Source organism: Manacus candei, unplaced genomic scaffold (assembly GCF_025592945.1).
Source record: "Manacus candei isolate 608988 ecotype Guabito, Panama unplaced genomic scaffold, ASM2559294v1 h1tg000017l, whole genome shotgun sequence".
In the NCBI taxonomy this organism is placed as follows: domain Eukaryota; kingdom Metazoa; phylum Chordata; class Aves; order Passeriformes; family Pipridae; genus Manacus; species Manacus candei.
The window spans coordinates 7,695,200-7,712,228 of NW_026138065.1; the positions used below are offsets into that span (position 1 = coordinate 7,695,200).

A 17,029-nucleotide genomic window follows, 5' to 3' on the forward strand; every position below is an offset into this window, starting at 1 on the left:
AGCATGGCCTGAGGGAGACACCCCATCGCCAGCTACTGCACTGAACCCAGTGCCCTGAGACACTGACGGGAATGAAGGCTGTTCCAAGGGAAAGATGCCTTCCAATGCACGTGACCAGTACTGACTGCACGCTTCCTTATGCACACCTGGGGCACCACATTAAGAGATGGGTCCCTAAAGACAGACCTCTTAGGGCTGTTCCCAGTTGAACTCAGTAGTTCGGATCTAACAATACTTTTACTTTTGCTAAGTAGAGTCAACACCTGCCTTTCAGTGCAACTTGCAAAACACATAAAAATCAGATGATCATGTAGCCTCTACAGTCCTGTCAGAAAAGATGGACATACTTTCTCCTGGATTCCCCAGTATACACTCACCTGACTCAAACTGGATGGCTGGACATCAACCAGTCTTGGAGACAGCAAGCCAGCTACAAGACACCTAGTGTAGCTGTCATGAATGGCTTCACTTATTAAAGGACCAGATTTCTTCAAGAACTTCAAGGTCTGAAACATCAATCAAAAACACAAGTTATGACAGCATTCAATCACTAAGGTTCTGGATAATCACTAACAGAAATAATATTAACTTTTACTTAAATTGTCAGAAAGATGCATCAGTAGTAGGCTCTAGGTTAGCAATTTGAGTAAGCATTGCTATGCAGAGTCTGAAAGACAGCAGCCAAACTAATAGTTTCAGTTTATAAAAAAACATCCTGTAGAATACCAGTCCTTGCAATGCTGAAGGAAGGATATTCTAGTTTCTCTGTCAATACACATGCCTTGCTTCTCCCTGAACACTGACACAAATTATATTCTACGGAAGCTAAAACTAACATGTCAAATCACTCTTTGAAAGACTCTTTCTGTGCTTGTTTGTGTGGAAGCTGATTTAGAAGGAAATATTTAGTGAGCTGAAACTTAATTCAAAAGGACTGGTCACAAGCTGTGCAGTGACTCAGAAGTTATAATTTGGCCAAGTTGGGGAGAAAAAACATTAATTGCTTCTTCAACAGTTAAAAAATTTTTCCTTTTTTCCATTCTGTCCTCCTTTCTCAAGGTAATCAGGGATCAAAACCTAACTCCAGACTGTGCAGATAGTTTGACTGATGGGTAATCAAGAAGTAACTGCTTTCCCCAACTTCCACAACACTTTTGTTCTTGCTCCAACAGTAACATTGCATTCCTTTCTAGGCATTCAATCTCTGCTCATGCTTCCCTGAAACAGTACTATTTGCATAAAACTGGCAGGATATGATTGCAGTTATGCATGTGAACAGACAAGATGAGCATAAAATGGCCTCTGGCCCACAAAGCAGTGCAGGAGAAAACCTGGAGAAGGTACGTCTCCTGACATTCTCAGTATAGATACAGTAAAAAAGTCACCTCTTTCTGAAAGCCGGTGCAAGTCATGTGAATGACTCCTGAGTTCAGCAAGCACGTAACATCTGCAGAAAAAAAGAAATGCTTGACAACCTTCAATACTCTCATCACTTACAAACTTCCTTAAAAAATTATTTGTCTGTAGAAATTTTATCTGTAGAGCTACCGAGGTGCTGTGCTTTGTACCTCAATCCAAAGTCATTTCATCTTATGACCATCAGCCCTTCACAGGCTACGTTACAAAAGCACCAAAACCCACAACTCAGCAGACTGTCAGATATGTTTCACAATACTGAAGACCTTGTTAGCACAAGGTAACCAGGTTTGTGAGGGTTTGGGGTTTTCGTTTGTTTTGCTTTGGGCATGACAAATGAGGAACAAGAAAGACAACCACTAAGTAGCATTTGACCTCAACTGAAGCTTGTCACTATTCAAAGCAGTGAAATACCTACCAAAGTTATAGGTGCTTGGATTAAAAAACTGCTCAGGTGGTGGATAAGAAGGAGGAACTCCCCGACTTAAACTCCGCTCATGTACCAGAATATCCAAAATGAGGTTTGGAGAAGTCATGCTTATTACAGCATCCAGTGACCACAATGCAAAATAGGGGCAATCATGAAGGAATTCTTCTGGCCTTAAAGAAAACAAGTGCATCAGCTAAACACCAACTTTCAAAGGACTTACTTGTGGGGATATTGAAAGCAGTCTAATAAAAACCTACCTCAGTGAGTCTGGCATTTGAGCATGATACCAGCGATTGATGTCAAATACGCCCAAATAAGTAGATGGTTTTCCCTGACCATATGTATTCACTTGCCAACTGAAGATTGATACACTGGTGTCAGGAGAGATTACTGTCAAAAACAAGCCATTGTTTCTTATTGTAGAAAATACAAAATACTTGTTGTTTTTAAAACACCACTTTCTATTTTAGCTTAATTCTGTTATTTCACTCATGAAACACAATACTTCACTAAGAATGATAAAAATAATTTACAGAATATTGAACATCTCAGTGATACGTTTCAGTCATATTGTCTCTCTTTCTTGTTCAAATAGTGTCAATTCTAAGCCAAACCAAATACACAATTATTAGCTAATTACAGTTTTTCATCTGTATCATCAATAAAGATATTAAACAGAACTCGCTCTAATACTAAGCTGTGGGGAACACCACTAGTTACCAGCTGCCAACTGGATGCAGCCATAGGTTTGATCAGGAAAAAAAGAAAAACAGGTAACATTTCTAAGCAACAGAAAGAACAATCTTACTGTTCAAAGACAACAACTGGCTGACAAAGAACAAACTGCCTGACCAGCATTACACAGATGACCCAACCACACATCCTTCTAGCATGTCAGCAAACATAAAGTAAAACCTATTTTTTTCCCTTAAAGAATGATGTTCAGAGGAATAAAGAAGTCCCACATAACTTAAGCAAACAACTCTTCTTTTTAAATACGCCCTAAAAGCTTGGCTTGAAGACTGTGGGTACAGAACAGCATTCATCGCTTAGATTCCCAAACCATGAAGTTTACAACAACCAAACATGGACATCAGAACAAACCTTCATTAACGCTGTCCTCTCTGTCAACATGGTTGCGAAATTTTTCTATGGTCTGACAGCTGAGTAATTTAGTATTGCTGGTCTGCCCTCTCAAGGGAAAAATCCCACCAGTGAGATCTAAACTGTACCTTTCATCACAGTACTCCAAACCCTGGGAGGGGAGAAAAAAAATCATTAGATCCACTATGAAAGAATGTAGATATCTAATATAATATGCATATTATACACTATTTATTTCCCATGAGTTTACTTCTGATGGAAATAAAAATTACATTTGACATGCGAGAGAATTAAGTGTCAAACTGTAACAGGTAAGTTTGGCTGTTTGAATATTTTTAAAAATCAGCATTTCCTTAGCCAAACTTTGCTCTGAAGTATGCACAGTCCATCTCATTTTATCCAGGAATTTTGGAAATAACAGACACATGCAGGGTAGATAAGAAAAAACAAAACCATCTCTTTGAAAAAGTAACATGAAGCCTAAGCAAAGAATCTCATCTTTATTATAGAATGACTAATCACTAAAATCAATTTTAACAAAAGATGCTGTCCTGAACAAGAAGTCCACCATTCCAAAAGACAGTTCCACAAGATAAAGCACTATTATTTCATAAACCTGTTCAGGCATTCATTTTAATGGCTAGAAATTTCAGCTTTCATTCATATGTGAAGAGCCAGTCCCACACGAAGTTGGTGCGGAGGGGAAGGAGAAAATAACATCAAACAATTCTTGCCAAAGACAAGTTTTTAAGCAAAACCACATTTTTTAAAATTTTCCACGCTGGGGCAAGCAAATCTAAGTTAAGAAACTCCATTGCATGGAAGATATTAAGTAATGATGTTCTCGACCAGTTAAATAAGACAGTTTTCAAATGGGGTGCACTGGTCAGACTCTGAGGTGAATGGAAAGACTGTACACAAGCACTGTGTAGGACAAAGGTAAAGAGGTGCTCCATGACCATGAGTTGGTGCACGAGATACAGCAGCTGCTGAGATGGTGTAAAAAAGGTCTTTGAAAGCCTAATTTAAACACATCTTTCAGTTATTACTTGAGCAAACTTAAACAAGCCTTGAAGGCAATAGACACACAAGTTTGACACATGCTTATAAAAACACAGTGTCATGTATTCCAGAAGTTCCACTTGTGATTTTTTAATGTACTCAAAGTCAAAGCTGCATGGTTTCATAGCCTCAAGCCTGATTCCTGGTATCAGTAAAGCAGTGACGTAGCAGACAGGTGTTTCAAGCTCCTGTGACCTCTATTCAGTCAACAAGGAGCAACAGTAGATTGATTTCTCCTTGTTTACTCAAGCCCACCCTGGTAAATGGGAACAACTCTTAAATTTTATACCACTGAAGGCAGACAAGGAACTTGATTCCATCATGCAAGCAGACAGTCATGTCATACTGACCAATCTGTGACCACAAGGAAGTATTCTGAGACTAAGTATTCACTGCAGAGCACAGATCCTGTCCTGATGTGTCTTTTGGGGAGGGGTTAGTAGTTGTTCGAGGGGGGTATATTGTCAGTATTTGTTATCAGGTCTCAGCATGAAGCTACAAGTATAAGTGGCACATCTGGAAGCCAGCTGAAGAACCTGTCTTTTCTCCTCAGAGGGTCCAGATGTTCAGCTCTCTCTTCAACAGCCTTCTAAGAATGGTTCCTGTTGCAATCTTCCATCACAGGGAAGCAGAAACAGCAGGGGAGTAAAAGATCACAAATTCAGGGAATGGTGCCTGACACTGCTTATAAGCCTGTCAATGTACTACTGGTTGCATAGTCTGTAGGATTCAAAGTCTTACATTAACTACACGAGTTTTCCAGTTCACAAACACAATAACATTTTTTAAACGCTTTGTGTGTTTGGTTTTTTTTTTAAAGAGTGTCAACTGGAATTTCTAGCAGATCCATTTTTAAAGGCTGATGAAATATTTCAACCGTCTGAGGTAAAAGCTGACATTTTTCACATTTTGTTCAGAGAAAAAAGACAACCAAGACAAAACCCTGCCAAATAGTTAAAGGTCCCACTTTTTTACACTAAAGTGTTCAGACAGGAGAAAGTAGTCATGAGAAAAAGAGACAATTTCTTTTCTTTACAATGCAGCACACAGTAGAAGTTATTGTGTTTGTCACTGCTAAGACTGTAGCTGAAAATAACTTTTAAAAGAGGTTAAAACAAAGCAGAAACTAGAAGTGAATCTTGAAAAAGATTAAAGATACTTTCTCCTATCAACTTGTCAAAGAGTTTAGAGCACTACAAGAGAAGCAGCAGTGAACTGCAATGAAAGTCCTTTTAAAATAAAAATAAAAAAAACACCACAAAAAACAAATCAGGGTGCTCTGCTCCTCTAGAGCACTGTATATTTTTGTCATTAAAAAAATGCACATAGAGATGACATCCATATTTAGAACATGTTGAACCACTTGAAGATATTTCTACTTTGTCACCATGATAGATGAAGAATTTTAAAGAAACAGCACCTCCAAACACCTAACCTTTATCGGTTCAAAAGCAACACTTACAAATAAGGAAGGAACTTTCCTATACATAAGAAGAAAGGAACAAAATTTAAACTCATTCAAAAATTCAAAATGTTTCGTCCCTATAAAAACAAGAGTACCACAGTCCAACAATCACCTCAATTTCATTCCATACCTAATGAGAGTACACAAGATAAAGTACAAAATAGGAGGAAAGACTTGCTCTGAGTTAAGATTACTTAAAGATTACTCCCACCAAAAAGATCTTGGAAAAGTTTCAAGCACACTTCTGAACAAAATTAAACATTGTACAGGTGCCTCTCATAGATGTTGGACATCTGAGACCTCACCTATCTTTTAAATACATCATCTCTGTAACCAGTCCTAAAAATGTTGTCCTAGTTAGGACAGCTGAGATCAGTTCATCATGGTGGGTGTAACCCAAAACTGTATTCTATAGCCTTCCATGTCATTTCCCAGAAACTAGACTATTGTTGTCAATAGACTATTCGCACCCTCTGCCCATAGAGCATGGTGGGTGTAACCCAAAACTGTATTCTATAGCATTCCATGTCATTTCCCAGAAACTAGACTATTGTTGTCAATAGACTATTCGCACCCTCTACCCATAGAGCCTGACTCCTCAGGCTATAAACTAGGTGTTAAGAGGCCTGTGAGATAGAAGGATGTTTCTGTCCTCACACCCTTTGTGAACTCCCCGCCCTGAGGGGAGTACCAAGCATTCCTGCCTGAACTGGAGGATATATAATCTTGGAGTTTTGGAACATTTTTTCAACCCACTCGTGGGATCCAGAGGACGGCTGCATCTCATCGCTCTCAACCAGACTTAGACCACCACTGGACTGCGATCACCAGTTCTGGCCAGACTGCAGCAGCTCTCCCACCAGCAGGTTCTTCCCCTCTCCCTTTACTTTGGACTCAAACGGGGCCCAAGGAACACCACTTTGTTCAGGCCCCAGGGTACTGGGTTATACATTTGGGTTTTTGTGGGTTGAGACCAATTGTTTGTTTGTATTATTGTACTTACTGTATTATTTTAATAAATTGTTATTCTGACTTATAATCTCTCCTTTGAGTTGGGTTCATTCCCCCTGCTGGTTAACTTTTAAACCAGCACAAATGTACGGAGACTCTTTGACCAAGTCATACCACTGTTCACTGAATTTACATATTTTGCTGGCTTTAAGAGTAGACTGCATAGGTGACCCCACAAAAAGGTTGAAGAGAGTTATCTTTACAGTTGCTAAGTTTCAGGATCAATGCTTAAGAGACACTGTAGGTACATGTTATTTGAAGTCCAGCTGACAGAGCTCAAAACAAGACTATAGAATAGAGAACAGAAAAGAACAGACATACATGACCCTATTTTAAGAAAGGGAGACAGAGAGAAGTTTCTTCATTTTTATAGTTTGGTTACACAAAGCTATTCAAAGCCCCGTCTTCTCTTCCTACAAGCCATTCATATGACGTTTAAATTAAGAGTAATTTCATTTGTAAGAGCTGTTTCCTCTTCAGGAATTGACTGCATACAGGCTCTTTGCAGATGAGTCTAGTTGAAATACATGACACTGCAACATAAAATTTATGGCTTCACTAAGGGCAGATTGTGTCTGACCAATCTGGTGGCCTTCTATGATGAAGTGACTGCAACAGTCAACAACAGAAGACACCGATGTTATCTATTTAGACTTCTGTAAGGCCTTTGACACAATCAAGACATCATCATCTCTAAACTGAAGAGACATGGATGTGAAGGGTGGACTATTCAGTGGATAAGGAGTTGGTTGGATGGACACAGCCAGAGTTATGGTCAATGGCTCTATCTCCAGGTGTAGGCCAACGCTGAGTGATGTCCCTCAGGGCTCTGTCCTAGGACCGGTGCTCTCCAGTATCTTCATCAATGACAAAAACAATGAGATCAAGTGCACCCTAAGAAAGTTTGCAGATGACACAAACCTGAGCAGTGCAGTTGACAGAATAGTTGAGAAGAGCAGGATGCTATTCAGAGGGACCTGGACAAGCTTAAGAAGTGGGTCCAGGCAAATGTAGTGTAAGTCAGCAAGAACAAGAGCAAGGTGTTGCACCTCGGGGCAATCCCAGACACAAGCAGACTGCGAGAAGAACTCATTGAGGGCAGCCCTGCCAAGAAGTACCTAGGGGTTTTGGTGGACAAGAAGCTGGACATGAGCCAGCAATGTGCGCTTGCAGCCCAGAAGTCCAACATCATCCTGTCAGATCTCAGTGCAGCCTTTCTGCCCTTAAAGGGAGCCTATGAAAAAGAGGGAGACTGACATTTTACAAGAAGAGATAGTGATAGGACAGGGGGGAAGGGGTTTTCAACTAAAAGAGGAGATTTAAACCAGATGTTAGAAAGAAATTCTTTACGGGAAGGGTGGTGAGGACCTGGAACAGGCTGCCCAGAGATGTTGTAGATGTCCAGTCCCTGGAAGTGTTCAAGGATGGGGCTGTAAGTGACCTGATCTAGCGGGTGGCATCCATAACCATGGTGGAGGAGTGGAATTAGATATCTTTAAGGTCTTGCAACCAAAAAAATTCTATGATTCCACAGCTCTAGGAATTGTTCTGAAAAGTATGAAGTAAGGTCATGCCTGAGAAGATTCACCAAAAGACTTTCGTTTCTTTAGTCCTCTCTGATCTTTCATGGTAAATATTAGCCTGACCAACTTAACTGATGCTCAGGGAAAATTACTATTTTCATCTTCTCACACACAGGAATGTCTTACCTCATACAAGACTTGTCCAGATGCCAGACGTTTCCTGTCACCAAATGCTAACTGCAACAGATGTAAACTCACAACATCACCTTCACTGAAAAAGGTATAAATTAAGAAATTTGATTACAAAGCTGCTTTATAGTCCTCATTATCATTTTATTAGATCTAGGCTGAAATTTACTCAATAGCATGCTCTTGCTGAAAAGAAAAACACTACTTCCCAAGACTTGATAATTGGTCACATTTAACCGCTAAAAATTGAGGAAATTTTGACATTAAACAGTTTCAGGAGCAAATGCTAACTATACCCTTGGCAAGCTTTAATATGTTGTATGGACAAAAAAAATTGCTGGTAATAACTCTTAACAGTAAAGTGTTCTCCATCAAAAGTGCTCTGAAGTCAAATTTAAGAAGACTGCCACTCTCTGAACAGCTGGGCAGATTAAGTAGCTTGCTGATGATGTTTACTGCTCTGCATCTGCAGCCTAAACCATTTTACATGGAATTTAATGTCATGGTGGGAATATCAAACAAATCCTGAAGAAGTCATCAAGAAACAAGGGAAATCATTTAAGACTGAAAGCACAAATATATAATCACTGTTGCTTTGCCTTCTTTCACAAAGTAGGAATGACTAGATCCCTCTTTAGGAGTGTAAAATCCCAAAGAAAACTGCACTGTAAGCTTAACACCTTTCACACCTGAATCTCCTGCACAGCTAAATAAACCAAACATATACGCAGATATCAAGTGTATGTAAACAAATATTTTAAAAAAAAAGTGGCTTAAGGCAATTTTTTATTCACCTTTGTTGTGTAGACTGAACAGCCCACAAGTAGCAACAGTTGCGAGGATCATTCTCAGGCTCTTGAAAAGTAACGGCATAGATAGGAATTCTTCCTCCTTCAAGCTGAGAGTAGTGCCTAGAGTATAAAAAAAAAAAAAAGAAAAAAAGATAAAGAAGAAAGGTGAGCTAGCTGGCCCTGTTCGTAGAAGGATAGAAGCATCTGAGAAAAAAGTACCTTACATGTTCACCCTCAAAGTACAGAAGGTCATACTTCCATCTTGAACAACTGACAAGCGACTACTTCTTAAATATTTTTCTTCCCGAACTCTGAATTGTACCTTCACAATTTCTTCTAGCCATCTAATTATGCCTCCACTGTCCATTTATGCATTCAGTAATTTCTGGTGAGTCACTGTATATTTGCTTAAGTAAATCCCTATCTGAATTGGGTCCAATATTTCAACTAGAAGATTTAAAATAATCTCTTAATTTTTCTACTGCTTATAAATTCAGTTCTCCCTTATTCTGATCTCCAAGTCTTCCAAACAAACTTTCATTCACATGCATCCTTTTCTTGGAATGTGTCAATGACCTACTTCCATCAAGGCTGAAATGTAGGAAAGAACATGTTTTCAGGCACAGATCAGCTACTGAATCATCATGTTTCGCTAGCTCCATCATGCGCACTTTAAAGAATATTATCACGAAAATCACATTATTCACATACTGAAGCCTTTCAGTGTATGCCGTAATTGCAGTAACTCATTCTGAAAAACACTTTATAAAACCTGTTTCATCGAAATACACACTACCTGCTTTTAACTAAATACTACTGGTTTGAACAGACTTGAAAAAAATCAGCTCTATCACATCCCTACTGCATGACTTCCTGAAGCAAAACATTGAGACCACTGCATCTCCAACCATGGCCAAGTGGAAAGCAGTACTTACTCCCTCTTCAATGTTTTCATGTTCCATAATGACAGGTAACCATCGGAAAAACCCACAACGAGCTGATTGCTTCTGCTTATGTAGCTCAGGGTTGACACTGCTATTCCTGAAGGACTTCGTAATTGAAAACAGAGATGCCTCCCTTCTCTGGTCACAGTTTCTCTTCTTTGTGGAACTTCAGCAGGAATTCTAGTGACAACTTCTAGGTCTACATACATAAAAGCAGGCAATAAATGAGCGTGTTATGCCATTTCAGTTGCATTTTAGACTCACGTCACAACATGTATAAACTAATTCTACCATCCCAGGCAAAATACCCATTTCTGTAAAACCTTTTTTGCTGTTTCTGTATCTATTCAAAGAACAGAAGAAGTCTGCCATTGGACAGGTACTCTCAATCCTATTTCAGAGCTAGGTACAAGTGTAACTTTTGTAGACAAATTCTTCTTGGACTCTATAAATCAGGAGTATGGGCCTCAGATGAATCTACCTGAAGGGTCATCAACACCTGAAGCCACTCTTGAAATAGCCAAAAAAAAAAGTCTGTGCAATCTGAATACATAACTTACAGGGTTCATTCATCCAAATGTAGGATTTTTGATAAGTTGGGTTTATCTTAAAATGCAAGCCTAAAGTTTGCCCCAAGTCCATTAATGGAAAAGGGAGAACACTCCCAAGAAATACGGTACTTCTTACATAACCTTCTTTCAGGCAGGTGCACTGACTCAAATGGTGAAATTCCTATATCCCACTGGCAAGTATCACAGTGACAAAGGGATCTGGGTAGGAAGAGGCATTTACAACACCAGGAGGAGTATTAAGGTACTCCTATTTTTGATCAGGTCAGGACCATAGGATGTCAAACTGCCATCTGCAATCTGTAGGCAGAAATGGCAGTAATGTCAGCAGTGAGCCTGCACTCTGGTATCTTCAGAGTGGGACGCAAGCTGGTTTTTTACAAGACACAAATTTTCTTACTTCTAAATTCAAGTTTAAAAACTGCAGGCTTACCTGATGCTTCTACTTCATTCTGACTGCAAGATAAATCATCCAAACAAAGATCAACCAGAAGTACATGACCAACATCTGTAGCCACTGCTGCCACTCCAAAAAGCCATCGCAGACTCTGGTGTAGGTGCCGAGTGCTCACACTGGCTCCTCCATCATTGCTTATGGGTTCTATTGCAGTTACCTACAGGAAAACTACAAGTTAATATCGGAGCTGTTTGACAAGGTAAACAGCAATCACTCAGAAGTGAAGCAGTATTTAGCACATCAGAAACAAGAAAGTAAATACAGGATCACAAGACTTAAAAGCAAAGCATTCCTTCCAATGATATCAAGAAAAAGGAAATTTATAAAAAGAAAACCTTCTCCCCTTACATGGTGCATTGTGTCTTTATAGCTCACCAATTTCCATTTCCTACTTAGAAATAAGTCTAAGAAAGCACACAAAATTGGTTACATGCAAAAAGCTTTATCATATCTAAGTGATTTAAGTTTAAGTAAGACAGACACAGCTAAATCCACTTCTCCCACTGCTCACAGACCGTCAGCACTGTGATACAGTCCAGGCCTTCTTTGCCAAACAAGTAGTGGGATAAATCAGGGCTGCAAGTCAAACGAGGCAGTGGTCAAAGGGCACAATGGACACACCATTTCCATGAGAATCAAACATTCTTAGAAAGGGCTGAAGGGAGACCCTGGCTTAGCAGAAATTACACTTATCCTCACTTAGACTGAAAATACCCAACAGACAAAGACAAATTTTAAACACACACCAGCAACTGTTGCGGATGTCCATGAATCTGTAAAAGCCAACCTCAACCAGCCTGAGGCACAAGTGCTCTCTGCTCTCTGACATGCCAAGCAGTCTGCACACTCTTCCAGGAAAAGGTGAAGACAGACCTTTCAGCACCTGCAGCACACTCCAGGACAACACTGGCTGTTCTAGCAGAGACACGAGCACATGAAGGCTCCTGCACTAAAGCTGAACAACAGAAGAACATGGGCTGTTGTTCAGCCTCTTACAAAACATCACACCATGAAAACAGGCAGCTTTACCTCAACAACAAACATTTACTGGAAAAGAAGTGAGCATCACAAGGCAGAACATCTTTTTATGCAGATTCTTTTACCCCCAGAAGTGGGGAAAAGTATCCACATCCCTCAGCTCCCTAAAGTTTTCTTCTCTCCTATGTCAAGCACATGCTATGACTGCACTGCCTGGCAATCTACTACAGAATTCACCTTTCATCTTGGGACAAGCACTCCAACCTTAGAGGTATCTATACCCATTTAGGTAACTCTGTTTTCTTTCAGAATTCCTATGATTCAAATAAAATTTCCAATCCCCTCTGCTGCTCAAAGGACTAGCAAAAGTATTTTGGTTATTTGAATTCTTGCTCCTCCAAGTCTTGATGACTGTCACGAGGAAAGCAGGAACTGCAATACACATCTTGCTGCAGAATTAGCCAAAGTTCAAGCATTGCTGCTTCTAACTTCTTTTTTCTTTTAAGATTTTTTTTGTTGTACAACTGGCTCCAAATGAATCTTTTCTACTTTTGCATAGTCTTCCAAAAATATGTCCTGGTTACTTCAATTTTCCATGTACAAACTCCTGAAATGACATTTTTCCACTGCGCTGTCCATTGCTTTTTCCTATTCTCCTAGAGTACTGCCAGCTCATTCTGGGAATGAACAAAGAAAACTTTTCTCAGCTCGCTGTATTTGAACGCTGCCCTTCTGCCTCATACAAACCAGGAAAATTTGGGAAAATACCATTTGACAGTTCTGACACATCGCTATAAACCAATTTAATGTAATTTGTGTTTCTAACTCAGATTTGCTGTTACTAGAATCCAATTCAAATCAGACTCATCAAAGTTTTCAGTTTTCTGCTGCATTCACATGTATATCCAGAGGGCAATAAGAGATGCTCACATACACATAAAAATATGCTAAAATTCATTTTAAGGTCCTGAGTTTGACTTTTTTAATCGATTACTTTATTCCAAATGACTAAACATCCACTATTACACCAGAAGGCAGTCATGCAGTCACTATAAACAACCTGCATTAATAAAAAATTACTTGATACCTTGGGCAAAGTTACCCCAAGGTAGTGTTAACCTGCACAATTTAATTGTCCACAGAGCTTATACCCACACAGAAAACAGTCCCAAAAACATGGTGCTCATTAAAGCCTTAAAACAGTAATGACAAAACTTCAGAAAGTGATGTTAAGAAAAGATCTGAATTTTACTTTTAAAAATAATCAATCTGAAAATCAGAGAAACATTCAGACAGATCAACCCCCCAAATTACACATTACATAATACGTAAATATGAGTTGCAGAAAGAATTCAAAACATAAAGAAAGCAGCCAAATACAGCTTTTACCTACTTGTTTTTGCTTACCCTTACTCCCGCTCACAGACTGAAAGTTAACATTTCAACTAGCAATACATGTGTCCTCTCTATTGTAACTTAACTAACGCAATAACAGAGAGGTAGAAAGCAAAACGAAAGCAACAGATCATACTTGTAGTCAAGAGCTTTCAGGGCATATGAGCAAAACCTTCAGGTCAGCTTTGACTTTATTCCAAATTTTATACCCTTCATCACGCAACAGCCAACACTCCCTACAGGGCTTCACCATTTTTGCTATATCAAAACTCTTCATAGACATGGACTCAATATGCAACATGGTCCTTACTTCTTAACCTTTCCTTCTCCTATTCCCAGTTTACTTGGACAGAAGTAAAACCTAGCACACCAACATCACTTATCACCACACAATTTACTTATGGATTACATGCTTATGCCAGCACACAGCCTGCCTCTGCATCTCAAACTCTAACACGTACCGAGCTGAGAGTGGTACTGAGTACCAACACAGTAGAGCACTCACCCAACTCTTATCTTCAGAACTTACCACAACACAAATGCTTACTACTAGTAATCACACTTCCACCTGTACCCTAGCAAGTCAAACCAAACAATGTTTGGTTTGCTAAGCAATAAATAAGCTAAGCAATAAATATTTATTTGTTGCAGATTCTAAGATGACAAAAACACAATGAATCTTGATGTTCTGATAACTGACACTTCTTTCCACTTAAGATAATGCAACTTGGGGTCATTACATCATTTGAGTTTACAGGTTAGAGAAGGTAAAAATTAGTAACATTACACCAGTGTATCCCATCTACACAAACACTAGACTCAATAAGATTTAAGGACTGCAGATTGAAAGTAATCTACCAACAATCTGACAGATAACTCATTAAAAGCTCTTTTTTCCAATCCTAAGTCAACAGAAAAATCTGTCCTCTTCCCTAGTCACCTGCTTTCTAGTCCAAGATTCATGGGAATGTGTCATTTACAGCACAACGATGTAAGTCTGAGATACTTTAAAGACAGTATTTCTGACACAAATTAGCCATTTAAAAAAAGATATATCACAGACACTTTAAAGAGTGGAGTTTTCTTCTTTTTTGCTTTGACAAAAAAAAAAAGTTTTCAATGCCCTTTTCGTAGAAGTGGAGAATCAAGTCACTATGTGCTCTACAATATGTTTTACTATGAGTAAACTCAAAAGACAATGGTACTGCTAAGCCCAAGATTTTACTTCAATGTATATGCTCTCTTGACTGGGTGCTCTGAAGTGACAATACAGAAAACGTAAGTCCCACAAAGAGACACTCCAGAGCTTTTCCCAAAACAGGATGGTGTAGAAGTTAACAACCCAAAAGCTTCCTTTCCCCAAAAAAGTACATACCCTGCCTGGAAGAACAACTGCTTTAACCACTCGGGAGATTCCAAGGTCGTACAGACACAGAACACTTCCCTCGGCTTCTTCCAACCCAACCAGGAGTCCAGTTCTCTTCTGCCATGAAAACTCCTTTACCACGCGAACGGTGGGAGGCTGCTCATTGACTCCGCTGAAACGATACGCAGAGAGCCGCTCTCCTGTCACAGAGCTCACCACCTCCAGCTGAGGACCACACGCCAGCCACGCCAGCCCACTTCTGCCTGTAAGAGAGAAGAAAGCTGACCAAACAAATCCCAGCCAGAAGGCAGAAACAACGGAAAAGGCACTGTCAAAGAGAGCAAGACCCACTTACCTACTTCTGGACAATTAGTTAAAATCACCCTTTGCAATCCTCAGGCAGTACCTCTTACAATTAACAGCCTCAGTATTTTGTATTTGTACTTGTCATTCCTGTGCTCAACAACATTGACTGTCTGGGATAAAGATGACAATATAGTGACCTCCAGTCTTTATGCCCTATTGGGCTTGGGTTTGCTACAAAACACCATCAAATGCATACAGGAACACAAGTTGTAAAGCATACTTCAAATATAACCCATCCAAACCAATTCATTTCCAATTTCTTTATTTTACCTCACACAGGACTACTCTGGGAAGGGATTTGGACATCAACAGGAAATTATCTTGAAGTGGGCACTGCATGCAGAAATCTAAACTTCTGCAAGTGCTGATCACAGAAAGAATTTAACACGTGTTGCTTTGTTGAAGAACTTCAAGCTCAAAGGAAGGATTAACTCCAGTACTGCACTTAGTCAGGTAGGTAAGATTCTACCTGGTCTTAACAGAAGCTCAGACACCCAGAGAGACATCCAGCTTGACTTTCAGGTTGCCTAGAAAGTCAACTACCTAATCTGCTTAGCTGCTTTCAGCAACTCTCACTGGGTCCTCATCTGCATCCTATTAAATACTTTGGAAATATGTGGGCAGCGCTTAACAGAACTGTCCTCTCCCTCTGTCCTTTTACTCAGACTAGAGAAGAAAAAGCAGACTGTTCTGCCTCTGTAACATTGTAGAAGAACTATTTCTGCATGGGATGTTATGACGGAGATAGAGCTTGAGCAGGTACAAAGAAATGCGGCCCAAAACGACCCTACTGCTTTTTTCAAAACTGCCTTCTATTCCGTTCAAAACTGGGGAGGACTCATTGACTCAGGATGGTCATGTTATATATCACTTTAATAGCACAAGATTGGTGCAGGCTTTTGCAGTTTCAGTGCTTAACTCTATTAATGGTTTAATATTAGCATTTCTAGTTGTTAAAATATCTTATTTGTTCTATCAGAACCTGATGCATTTTAACAGAACCAGTCTGATGCTATGACCCTGTGCTTCAGGCAGTAAGAACTTTAAACCAAGACCAACTCTAAAGGAAAATGCTCACCTCCAGAAAACTTCCCACACAGTCCAGAATCTAGGGTGATCTCATCTTCCCCAAGCGCCTCAACAGTCACCTCTGGAAACTGCAGCAGACTGCTCGTTACCTGAGCTGTTAGGTCTCGCATTCTTCACTGAAAATGAAGAAAAAAAAAAAAAAGGTAAAATGAGTCACATGTGAGACATAAATATTTTTGAGAATGACCCAAGTTTCATCAGTATGCAGTGAAAAATCTCCTACACATCACCTGTAGCTCTCTTGTTAAAAAAAAGGGAACTTATGGCTGTTTTTCTTCTCACAGCAGAGCAATAGGAGAAAATTTGTTTTTTTGATGCCTATGAGATCACCAACAAAAGGTGACACAGAGGTATGGACAATATCAATAACAGGGAAGAAAATAACACACCAAGTTCAAGTCTACTCACACAGTTTAGCAAGATATGATTTCAGAAAAATTATGTATTAAAAAACTTCTCAGTAAGACGTATAACTTTCCTTTTGTCCTCTCCCTTGATTTAATAGTTTAATATTTGTTGTCAATTGTCTTGTAGTAGATATCACACATCGTTTATGTCCTTGTTCACTTGCTGCATGTTTATTTTGGACATCCAGGAATACAAAGTTCTTGACTGTCTTCATTCTCAAATTCTTCCAGAAAATGTACTGCTGATATTTTCAAGCAATACCGACTTCCACAGCTCATGAATTAGAGAGCACTTTTCCATACATTCAGGAGATAAATATTAACATAGCACTTCAAAACACTGGGGTTTTTCTGTACTGAAGTCCTCCTTTTCCTTATTCATGTCCCTTCCTTCCAACTGCCTTTCTTTACCACATGTCTGCAGTACTTGACAAAAATTTCTAGGTCTCTCACAGTTTCACACCTCT

The 17,029-nt window shown here is 39.4% G+C and overlaps 2 protein-coding genes across 6 annotated transcripts in view; both read right to left on the reverse strand.

Annotated features, from left to right (window-relative positions):
* Positions 1-17,029, reverse strand: part of LOC127469229 (protein ELYS-like) — a 69,538-nt gene that overhangs the window by 51,576 nt on the left and 933 nt on the right. The gene's annotated exons all lie outside the window — the stretch shown is intronic.
* Positions 1-17,029, reverse strand: part of LOC127469227 (protein ELYS-like) — a 47,570-nt gene that overhangs the window by 25,996 nt on the left and 4,545 nt on the right. For 4 of the 5 annotated variants that reach the window (XM_051783300.1, XM_051783302.1, XM_051783298.1 and 1 more), the window contains exons 2-12: positions 16,145-16,271; positions 14,710-14,963; positions 10,938-11,118; positions 9,927-10,134; positions 8,995-9,111; positions 8,198-8,282; positions 2,951-3,101; positions 2,104-2,236; positions 1,835-2,016; positions 1,386-1,447; positions 372-506 (exon numbers count right to left, since the gene is read on the reverse strand). In XM_051783300.1, coding sequence (XP_051639260.1) covers positions 372-506; positions 1,386-1,447; positions 1,835-2,016; positions 2,104-2,236; positions 2,951-3,101; positions 8,198-8,282; positions 8,995-9,111; positions 9,927-10,134; positions 10,938-11,118; positions 14,710-14,963; positions 16,145-16,265 — 1,629 coding nt within the window. In that variant the 5' untranslated portion in view covers positions 16,266-16,271. The remainder of the gene's footprint in view (positions 1-371; positions 507-1,385; positions 1,448-1,834; positions 2,017-2,103; positions 2,237-2,950; positions 3,102-8,197; positions 8,283-8,994; positions 9,112-9,926; positions 10,135-10,937; positions 11,119-14,709; positions 14,964-16,144; positions 16,272-17,029) is intronic. The other variant, XM_051783301.1, reaches the window with a different exon arrangement.